The sequence below is a fragment of the Chrysochloris asiatica genome, unplaced genomic scaffold (genome assembly GCF_000296735.1).
Source record: "Chrysochloris asiatica unplaced genomic scaffold, ChrAsi1.0 scaffold00450, whole genome shotgun sequence".
NCBI lineage: Eukaryota > Metazoa > Chordata > Mammalia > Afrosoricida > Chrysochloridae > Chrysochloris > Chrysochloris asiatica.
In genome coordinates, this window is record NW_006408968.1 from 38,940 (window position 1) to 50,450 (window position 11,511).

General features: G+C 47.8%; 1 protein-coding gene across 1 annotated transcript in view; it reads right to left on the reverse strand.

Annotated features, from left to right (window-relative positions):
• Positions 1–212: 212 nt before the first annotated feature.
• The window catches only part of LOC102839197 (ras-GEF domain-containing family member 1C-like), a gene marked incomplete at its 3' end in the record, with an annotated part of 73,818 nt that continues 62,519 nt past the window's right edge, over positions 213–11,511 (reverse strand). The window contains exons 2-7 of the mRNA XM_006877258.1: positions 9,895–9,984; positions 8,007–8,109; positions 7,387–7,466; positions 7,210–7,305; positions 2,749–2,844; positions 213–336 (exon numbers count right to left, since the gene is read on the reverse strand). Coding sequence (XP_006877320.1) covers positions 213–336; positions 2,749–2,844; positions 7,210–7,305; positions 7,387–7,466; positions 8,007–8,109; positions 9,895–9,984 — 589 coding nt within the window. The remainder of the gene's footprint in view (positions 337–2,748; positions 2,845–7,209; positions 7,306–7,386; positions 7,467–8,006; positions 8,110–9,894; positions 9,985–11,511) is intronic.

An 11,511-nucleotide genomic window follows, 5' to 3' on the forward strand; every position in this document is an offset into this window, starting at 1 on the left:
AAATTTGAAAGATGACTCTCTAGCTCTTATTTAAATCTGGGCCCTGTCTTGCATAACTGGGATGGTGGCCAGCCAACCAGGGTAATGCGGCCTTCCCTGTTCTTTTCTGGACCCAGCAGAGGTCAGCATGTTGTATATTTGCTTGGAGCAGGGGACTTTATAGTGACTAAACTGAGGGTCCCAGGGGTCAGGAAGGTCGTGGGGTACCTTACCGTCCTCACTGAAGATGGGGGCCGTGTGCAGGTAGTGGGTGATGCTGGGGTCTTGCTCAAAGGGACACTCTACTTGTTTCCATGTGATGAACTCTCCAACCTGCTTGGCCAGCTCCAGAAATTTCTGTCAAGGTAACACACATCGAATGGAGGCAAACTGGGGGAATAAGCTCTGAAGTTCCCATATGAATGCCTAAAAACCTCATTTCATGGAGGTCTAGGCCAGCAAGGGAAACTATCTTCTTGGACTTGTACCACTGACTGGGCGCTCCTCCCACCTCCTACCTCTGTCAGGCAGAATTTGGGGCAATGGATGACAGAAGAGTGCGGAGGAGAGAAAGCCATTTCCTCTCCAAGCCACCCTATCCCCTCTGATTACTAAAGTACCCATCTGCACCCACTGTGACCACACCCAGGGCTCGTTACCAGCAACCAGTTACCATGAAGTTGACTTTGACTCATGGTGACCCAGTGTGTGTCAGAGTAGAACTGTGCTCCACAGGGGTTTCCATGGCTGATTTTTAAAAAAGTAGATCACCAGTCATTTCTTCTGAGGCACCAGTAGGTGGCCTGGAACATCCAACTCATTTAACTTTTGCACCACCCAAGGACTCCAAGGCTCACTAGTTCCCCTTCTTGGGCTACACCTTCAGCAGGCAACCACATCTAGCTGAAGTTGGACATTATTGCATTTTCATTGTATTGATTTTTACAGTTATCTCCATTTATGGTAAATTATATGTATTTTTCATTTAAAGAATTGTCCAAATGCTTTTAAACACATGTATTAAGTAAGAGGAGGTTTCAAAAAGTTTATGGAAAATGGAATGAAAAGAATAATGCAATTTTTTTTACAAACTTTTTGAAGACTCCTCACACATATTTAAGTAAGGTTTTGTTTATGTAAAACTTGAGATCATTTATTTAAGTTAAATAAACAAATAAACCAGTAAGTATGCCAACTTAAAGAAGGACTTTTAGAAAGTAACAATACAAAAGTCATGAATAAGTGGGGAACCCTGTTCTGGGGTACCTTTGATCAGCCCTGGGAGTCAGATCCAGCCTGGTTTCTGGTCCCATGGCCCTGCTCCCTGAGTCTCCCACCTGATTTGGGTCTGAGGATTGATTCAGACAGGCTTTCAGGTCCACTGGTGGACAAGATCCCAGGCCCCTTGGGCCAGCCTCTTCAGCCTCATCCATGTTCACTGCAGCTTATCTTGCACCTTCGTCCCAGTGTCCCAGAGGGCCAGGCTGCCTGCTTGTTATATCAGACACCCTCCCAGACTGCCTTCAGGGGCAAGCTGGCTTGTGGCAGCACATAGAGGTTGAGCAGGGTGTCAACATGAGACCCACAGCAAAGGGCATCTGTGCCAAGAACTCCAGTATCTGGGGAAGTCTGGATCCTGAGAACTGCTGCAAGCAAAGACGTCTGCACCCGTCCAGTCATGGCCCGTCCTAGCCCCACTGTGAGGTCATGACTAAAGCACCATTTCACAGAAGGATCGATTGAAGCTCAGACAGGGCAAGGGACCCACCCAGGATTAGTATCCCCTAAGAGTAGGAGGCAAGGAGCTCTGGTAGCATAGTGGTTACGAATCGGGCTGTGAACCTTAAGGTCAGCAGTTCAAAACTACTAGCTGTTCCGCAGGAGAAAGATGAGGCTTTCTGTTCCCATAAAGATTTATAGCCTTGGAAACCCTGTACAGGGTTGCTATGAGTCAGAATTGACTCCACGGCACATAACAACAACAACAAGACTTGGAGGCAAGGTAGGGTCTTGCACCCACTTGGTTATCAACTAGGGCCAGTGCTAGGATGGAGCCAGCTCTTCATTTTACGGACTGAGCACATCATTGCTTTCTGGAAAGCACTGTCTGACTCAAGGACCCCTACTGCCACTGCCCAGCACCCACAGGGCCCCTCGGCCTGGGACCCACTCTGCTTAGTCCTCTCTCTCTACAGGATCTCTGAGATCCTGGTGCTGGGTGGGCCCACATGAAGAGTTGGGACACAGAGTGGCATCAGCCTGGTCTTGCTTCTGAGGAGGTTGGAGTGGCAGTTGCTGGGACCCAGGATGCTCATTCTGCTGATGGTAGGCCTTCTTCTGCCTGGGAGATCAAGGTGGGTTCCTGGTGGGGGTATGTGAGCTGACATTGGAGAGTGTTTGTGAGGGAGTAGACCTTTCTTTTTCTTTTGCCCCCTCTGCCTCTGCCTGACCACCTTCTCCTTACACTGACCCTGTGCATTCCTGTCACCGGGGATCTACAGGGGTCCCAGATTGAAAGTGACTCTATCATCCTGTGCAGGGCATGAGGTCCGGCTCTCAGTGGTGTCAGCTTGTGTTTGTCAGTACGTGTGAGCCTCTGTCTTCTCCTCCAGAAAACGGAGTTTTGGGAGCCCTGGGCATTCCTGCCTTATGTTGGCTCAGTCAACTGTAAGCTGCATCACCCTGCCTTGTCCCGTTAGTCACTAGCTCTGGGACTTCTCCTGGGCCTGTCTAATTGGGTAACAGGATGACCTGGGCCCTGGGTCCTACCTCGAAGTTGACATGTCCATTGGGGAGGCGGTTGGCACAGCCTTCATTCAGGAAATAGATGTCTTTGATGAGCAGGCTGAAGAAGGGAATGACGATCTGGAAGGGAGAGGAGGTGGGTCAGCCCCCAGTTTGCCTCCCTGCAGGGGCAGAATGAGGGCTGGAGGCAACTTTCCAGCTACTGACTAGGAACTGAGGCAGGGCCTAGCCTGCTGGACTCAGACATAGTTCAGAAGGCATCTGTATAGGGTTTCTAAGGAGCAGCTGGTGGGTTTGAACTGCCGATCTTGCAGTTAGCAGTCCAGTGCTTATTCTACAGCGCCACACTAGGCCTCCCTTTTTTTAAACCTAATATTTGTCCTCCTATATCTTTCTTGGTGCTGAACCTCTATTCCTGAAGCACTAATGATAAGACTCCAAGCATCCCTGCTCCATTTCCAGAAGGAAAGGGCTTATGAATGCATATGCTGTGCCCCCTCAATCAGAAGTCTTGCTTTTCTTCCCTGCTCTGTGAATCTGCAGACTGTTCTTCCTGACTCCCTTGCTGCTGGCAGCACAGACAACTCGTAGGGAGCCCAGCTGGGTTTACTGCATCTGCCCTCAGACTCCAGAGAAGGAGCATGGGCTCCAAGTCTGGCCAGAGCCAGCCATCAATCCTTCCTTTAGAACGAGGCAGACCTGGCCTTTCTGGCTCAGAGTAGGCCCCCTCCATGTGGACAAAAGCCTTGAGGCTGCAGCATGGACCCATGTAGGCACAGAAGCATGGATTGCTCAGCTGGCAGGGAAAATGGGTAATCTGACACCCAAAGAGTGGCAGTCTGGCCCAACCTCTCAGCTAGTAACTTCTAGGGCCAGGATTTAGTGGAGTGACTAATTGTCATGGGGTTCCTCAGAATGAAAGGATTTCCTGGGATATAGGACTTCTATTGCTAGAATTGAACAGAACTGGAAAAAATGGGATGAGCTGGTCACTCTAGGCAGCCCTGGTGGTACAGTGGCTTAAATGTGCATGGCTACTCACAAGCTTGGCAGTTCAAACCCCCCAGTTGTTCTACGGGATGAAAAGATGAGACTGTCTGCTCTGTCCTATAGGGTTGCTGCGACTTAGAACTGACTTAGTGGGTTTGGAGTTTTGGTTTGGTCACCCGAGATTTCGGTCAATCCCACAGACATTTGATCAGGTCTTCCTTGCTCCAAGTGCCACAGCATTTCCCTGACCTCAGTGTGGTGGAAAATATAGTCATAAGAACAACCCACAAAATATGGAAGTCTTGCCAGGGAATCTTTTTCCTAGGCTTTTATGTTGCTCCTCCACTACCTGTTTGTCATTTTGTTATACTGTGTTGGCTGGTATGTTGCTATGATGTTGGGAGCTATGCCATGTATTTTAAATACCAACAGAGTTACTCATGGTGGATAGGTTTCAGCAGAGCTTTCATACTAAGATTGGGAAGAAAGGCCTGGCATAAAACTTAGCCAATGAAAACCTTGTGGGTCACAACTGAATGCTGTCCAATAGAGTGTTAGAAGACGAGCCCGCTAGGTTGGAATCCAAAATACACAGTGGCTGCAAAAACATACCAGTGATTGTAAAGATGGTGCAGGACTGGGCAGCATTTCATACTGTTGTACATAAGGTCACCACAATCAGAGCCAACTTAATGGCAACTGACAACAGGCTGGCCTTATTTAACCCTTGTCCGCGCTCTGGAAGAGTCATTCACTTTTGCTTCATACTGCATCACGGAGGCACTGGTGGTGGGTGTGATTGCTCCACTTGATATGCATGTTTCATCTGCACCATAGTCCTGTGGAACAGGATGCTATGACCCCATTTTACAGATGAAGAAACTAAGACCAAGAAAGGTTAACTAATTTGCATAAGTGCATATGAAGTAAATGGTTGAGGCGGGGTTAGGATGTAGATAGCTTGGACCTCAGGATCCCTGTCCTGCCAGCTTCCTCACTGGGCTAAGAAGAGGGGAGCCTCTGTCTGCTGCCTCCACCATCACTACTAGTGCTGAGACTCCATTAGACACAGAACCAGTGTCAATACATGATGGCTGAACTGGGTTGAGGTAAAGAGACACACCATGACAGAAGGGGGACTGAGGGCAGATCGCCTTAGGGATCTGGAGGCAGAGGCATAGCAGATGGTCCTCAGCAAGACAGGGTCTTCCACACATGAGCACTCACACATGGACAATGGCAATGAGGTCATAGCTGGTCTCCCTGCTTCCCTGTGAGACAAAGGAGTACTTTATAACTGTAAATCCACTGCCCTGGATTTCTGAACCTGAGAAATTTGACCTGAACCCAACTCAGACTGCATCTTATCCAGAGAAGCCTATGTTAAGTGGCTGCCATGATAGAGACCAGGGAAAAGGTTGCCGATCATAGGAAGGAAGAAAGCATGAAATGTTATGACTATTGAGAACTCCCAGCCTCACTAACTATAGCTGGAGGCACCATGAGGGTATGAGAAAGTCTCCAAGGCCCCATTATTCCATCTTTCCTTCCTTTCTTCCATCCACTCATCCGTTCATCTATCCATCCATCATTACATTCACACATTCTTCCCTTTTTCCTTCTATCCATCCATCATCCCCTCTCTCTTTTCTTCTTTCCATCCTTTCATCTGTTTATCTATCCATTAGGATGTACTTTTGGTGGGTTACACCCATGGTCCCTTCTCTGGAAGTTAGAGGAGAATGCAGTGCAAATTAAATATCAGTCACTCATACCTATACTTAGTGGCTCTGTAGTATAAGCACTGGACTGTAAGCCATGAGGTCAATAGTTCGAGTCCACCAGCTGCAGTGTGGAAGCAATATGATGCTTTCTGCTCCCATAAAGATATGCAGCCTCAGAAACCCTATATAGGATGGCTATGAGTCAGCATCGACTTAAGGACAGTGGGTTTGGGGTGGTAAGTCACTCACCAAAAGAAAAATTCTAGATCCAAACATACAACGTGGCATCCCAGAGCTATTAAAGGGGCTCAGGGTGCAGGGCATGAAGTCCCAGTCATCTTGCCACCCTGCCTCAGCATGGGTGGAAGAAAAATAGTCCAGAGAGTCAGTGCTATGACTTAAATCTCAAACCCACTCCACAGTCTAATTCCTGGGCCGTATGCCAAACACCCCTGTGACTGCCACAGGGAAAAGGAAGGCAGCCTGGTGGCATGCAAAGATCAGGAGATTCAGAGCCAGATTGATTGGTGTTTGCCTCCTGATTCTGTGCCCTCCTTGCAATGTAACTGAACAATTTAGATGACCTCTGGGACTCTAAGACATCATGTGGCCTGTCCATGGCATGCTCAGTAACATGAGGTTCCAGCCTCCTGACTCCTGGGCTGTGAGATTTTGCCTCACTAGTATGTCCCTCCCACATCAGCCCTCTGGAACCCAGGGTTATTAAAGCATGGCATCTTCACACTCACAGCCTGGGCAGTCAATATGGACATCAGTGTGGTCAGTGTCTGCCCACCTGCCCTCTGCTGTAGAACCTGTGGGGTGTGGGTGGGATCAGCATGCTTATTTTGGCCTGCTCCCTATAACCCACACTGATATCAATCCAGCATAATTCCAGAAACAGTGACTCAGAATTTCAAGAACAGCAACTCGTCCTATTAACCTTGAAGCTGGAAAACAGACCTCCGTACCCCCCAGCAGGGACCTGATTTTCCCTGATGTTCCTGCAAAGGATCAGATGTAAAAGACACAGTAAGCCTTAGTGTTTTCCCCCCATGGAGATGGGCAACTCTCATAATCAGATTGGGGACAGGCGTTAGCCAGAGAGTCATTCCAACTCCAAGGCCTGGCCTTGGTTTCTTCCATCAGAGGCCACGAGGCAAATTTTGAGGAGAAAGAAAATTGATCAGGGTCAAATGAAAATGAATTTGTGAAAAGACGGTTTTAGTAAAGCTTGGTTTAGCTTGGTTAATATGATCTGTGGTCACATTAATGAAGGTATTACATTGAGAATAAGGGAAGTGTAAGACCCTGTTTACTTGGAACAACAGTTTGACTTGACATACAAGACACTCTGACATATGGAACTGTTCAGGGATAAAAGGGACCCAAATAGGGAAGTGAGGTAGGGCAGGACTGGGGTGCTAACTCTGGAGAAGAGAGGAGTTGGGCATGAGGTTTCTGAAGGACTGGTGGGCAGAACAGGGAGTGGTCTTATTTTGGGTAGAACCTCCAAAAAGAAATACTCTAGGGGCAAATTTCAGCCATACACAAGCAGTCACTTCTGAATAGTTAGAACTGCTTGAGGTGGGCTGGCCTTTTGAGGGAGAGGATGAGTTCCCTATAAAAGCAAGGTTTTGTGGTTGTCTAGCAACAGATGCTGAAGAAAGTCAGGGGACAGACAAGCTTTGAGTCAGCGCCCAGGTCCCCTGATACACCCAGCTAGTCTGAAGCTAGCAGGTACTCAGAAAGCCCGGGAGTTCTGACCTACCTTCTCCCGACTGCTGTGGGCAGTCAGAGAACGGTGGGCAGCCCCACGCAGGGCTGTCCTGTAGTTGCAGAAATTCCCTGTTGGGTCCATCTGGTGCTGGAAGGAGACAGGACACATTGGGCGGCTCTGTCCAAGGGATGGCCAGTGGCACCCTGCAGTCCAGCCCCCTTTGTTTACCTCAAGGATAAAAAACTTGGCTGTCTTCACTTTGGCCCAAGTCTTCTTCAGCCTGGATACAGGGCTCATGTTCATACCGGCTGGAAGAGAAGGGCCAAGTTGGGAAGGCTGCTCAGGTCTTGACCATCCTCCTCATTTCCAAGGTCAGGGAGCTCCCACTGGTCTAGCCCTTCAAACTGACCCTAACCAAAGCTGAGGTCTGCTGGTGGCTTCAGCATGTTGGACAGTGGGTGCTGGTGCATGTTGTATTGAGGCGGACATGCTTTCTATGTGTGAAGACTCCCAGCCTCCATCCCCATCACAATGGACCCCTCCCTGCAACTATTGATCACATCAACATCCCTCTGTACCTGCCCCCAGCTCCTACCATCCTCCCTGGATCTGGAGGCATGACACACTGCCAAGCCCTTGCCAGCTCCCCTCAATGGGACACTTTTCTCATGACCTCAGGAGTGAAGACGTGGGGTTTCTGGTCACCTTGGGCCTATAAACAGTCCACCCTGATCACCCACTGTTCACAGGAGGACCCTTGGTTTGTACCATTCCATCTGGCTGTGCCTACTCCACCTTCATCTGGAGTCCTCCCCCAAGGGAGGCCCCGGCCCCCGCAGCCTACTCACAGATAATGGCCATCAGGGAGTTGAAGTTGCCAATGTTGAAGCACTCGCGGGCTACGTCGATGAAGAACTCAATCACCTGAGCTCTCTGCTTCTTCTTGGCAGGCTGTGGACAGGGTGCCAGGGCCTCAGAGATGAAGCAATGGGGGTTCCCACCTGCCTTCATTCACCTGCTCTCAGCCCATTTCCTGACTGGAATTCTCCTGTTTGCAGTCAGGCAGGGAGGGATGCGGGGTGGGGGTGGGGTGACTCAGGGTATTCCCTGTACATCATAGCAGATCCAACACAGAACCCACTGCCATGGAGGAGCCTGGGGGTGGGGCTGGCAGGACTCCTGGGACACAGCAGGAATGCTGAGAGGCAACTTTAGGATTAGTTCAGTGGCTCCCAAAAATCTCCCTCCTCCAACATTCATGTCTAGGAAGCAGGAAGTCTTGCTCCCTCTCCATTACTCCCAGCAACAAGCTTGCTCCCCTCAGGGCCACCCACTGATCCTGACATGCTACTGAGTCCCCAGGGTCCTGACTCTGAGCAGGCCCTCCAACAACTTTTGTCAAATGATGAAGGACAGTATGACTATCACAGTGAGGTGCTTGGAGTTGCACATCTCTTGATGACTCAGAGCCAAACTGTTCTCCTTCTCCTGGGCCTGGGCTGGGCTGAAAGCTTTCAAGACACTGGACTCACTCCAGGCCTCACAGGAAATCCCAACCTCAGTTTCCAGGCCCGTGAAGTAAATGTAAGAAGTGGGCTGTGCACCTGGTACCTTGAGTTGCATTCTTTTATCCCAATAGATTTTGCTTGCCCACTCAACAAGGGGACAGTTGTTATTGCCACAAAGAAACATGCTGTGGTGGACGAAGAGGTCGTCCTCAGCTGTAGTGAGATACATGAAGTCTGACAGATCAGCCTAATCCCAGCGACAAGGGCCAATTTTTATGGCCTGAAGTGGACACTCTGACAGACAACATTTTCTGTGGAGCTCCTGCATGCTATTGGGCCTTGTTGGGTCTGCATTGCAGATCAGCTGCACCCTCTGAGCAGTCCTGCTGGTGATTCCTATCAGCACCTTGCATTCCAAACTCTGGAGTCCCTGGGTGTTACAGTGTGCTTGATTGCAAATCAGTGGTTGGAAGGGTCTCCCCAGTGGCACCTCAGAAGAAAGGTTTGTTAATCTACTTCCCAAACATTAGCCATTCAAAATCCTCTGGAGTATTGTTCTACTCTGACACACATGGGTTCACTGTGAGTCAGAGTAGATTCAATGGCAGCTAGTACTGGTACACGAAACTCTGTCTCAGCATCTGCTTTTGGAGAGCCAACTGGGATACAGGCTGCCTCAAAGCTTCTGAAACAAGCAGCCTCCTGGCTTCCACATGATGGAAAGAGGGGGTTGCAAGGAGGAAGACCCGATTTAACTCAGTGATACATACCTCCACCCAGTGTTGCTGGGTCTTCCTGCTTTTCAAGAGATCTGAATGCCTTTTTGTGCAATCTCCCAGTTCTTAAAGGTTGGATTATTTTTACCTCTAAATCCTGAGTGAACTAAGTGAAACCATCTAGGCCAGGCTACCCAAGGCAAATGGCAAAAGGGGAGGAAGCAGAACCACATAGGATAGGAGTCTACTGATCCGTCACCTCTCAGCACACAGTAAGTGGAGGGATCTTAGTGACAGGCTAGTGAATCTATCCCAGGCTATACCCACAGGACAATTGTCACGGCAGGAAAGTCAAGTGACAGCAGTGTGAAGGCGGAGGGGTGGTGTCCAGTCTGGTTCTGGGCTTGGAGGTGAATTGGGGCTCAAGACGCCCTTCTCAGTCCCTCCCATTGGGTTCCTCCCAACCTCCTGACAGCCTTTGGCAAGATCAGGCCCTCTGGCTTTCTACTCACCATGCAAATCTCAGTCGCCACGAGATAGCATAACCGATTGAACCATTTCACGTAAGCCTCTAGATTGTTAGTCTTGTCACTGAAACAGGGCTTAAAAAGATGCAGGGTCACACGCTGAGGTTTTTTGGTCAATAGATTTTTAGAACATAAATGCAGTCCAAGATCATTATGGACAAACCAGAAAATGTTGAAAACTTCAAAACCATTAAGAAATACCAGTGATTTAATGAGTACCCTTCTAGTCTTTTTTTTTTTTCTATTTAAAAATGAAAGTTGGAATGTGCAATATATACATATAATATATATATATATTTCCATGGTTTTCCACATGATTATTTTCCTGCACCACAAACTATCCTTTGGAAACCTGATATTTAAATTGATGTAAACAAAGATGCAACATACAGAATTAACAAAGCCAAAACCTCTTTATGCTAAAAGATTAATAAAACTGATGAATATTTGGGAAGACTGAACAAATGTGGATATGAGATATAATTGGAGAATATTGTGAATAACTTTTAATATAAATGTGAAAATTTAGAAGAAATGGTAAAATTTCATATTTATAGTGGTTACGGATCAGGCCGCTAACCTCAAGTTCGGCAGTTGGAAACTACCAGCTGTTTCATGGGAGAGAGATGAGGCTTTCTGCTCCCATAAAGATTTACAGCCTCGGAAACCCTGTACAGGGTCGCTATGAGTTGGAACCGACTCCACGGCCCATAACAACAACAACAACAACAACAATAGGGAGTATGAATGAGTGCTTCCTTCAATAACAAAAGTCGAGGTTTGAAATTTTTCTTCAGTTCCCCCCGCTTGAGAAATGCTGTGTGTGTTCTTCCTTTTGTTTTACTGACTCCAGATCTTTGCACATTTTGTTGTAATATTTGTCTTGGTCTTCTCGAACTGACCTTTGAAATTTTTTGTTCAGCTCTTGTACCTCCTCATTTCTTCCATTTGCTTTAGCATCTCTACGCTGGAGAGCTAGTTTCAGTGTTTCCTCTGACATCCATTTTGACCTTTTCCTTCTTTCTTGTCTTCTTAGTGACTTTTTGCTTTCTTCCTGTATGATGTTTTTGATGTCATCCCACAACTCTTCCGGTCTTCAGGCCTTAGTATTTAATGTATCAAATCTGTTTTTTTCAGATGATCTCTGAATTCAGGTGGGATATATTCAAGGTCATATTTTGGCTCTTGTGGACTTGTTTTCATGTTCTTCAACTTCAGTCTGAATTTGCATATGAGCAATTGATGGACTGCTAACCTCAAGGTCAGCAGTTCGAAACTGCCAGCCACTCCGTAGGAGAAAGATGAGGCTTTCTGCTCCCGTAAAGATATGCAGCCTCGGAAACCCTGTACAGGATCGCTATGAGTCGGTTCCGACTCCACGGCATATAACAACAACAACAACTGACGGTCTGTTCCACAGTCTGCCCCTGGCCTTGTTTTCACTGATGATATGGAGCTTTTCCACAGTCTTTCTCCACAGATGTAGCCAATTTGATTTCTGTGTATTCCATCTTGTGAGGTCCATGTGTATAATCATCTCTTATGTTGTCTAAAGAAGGCATTTGAAATGAACACATTATTGGTTTTGCAGAATTCTATCAT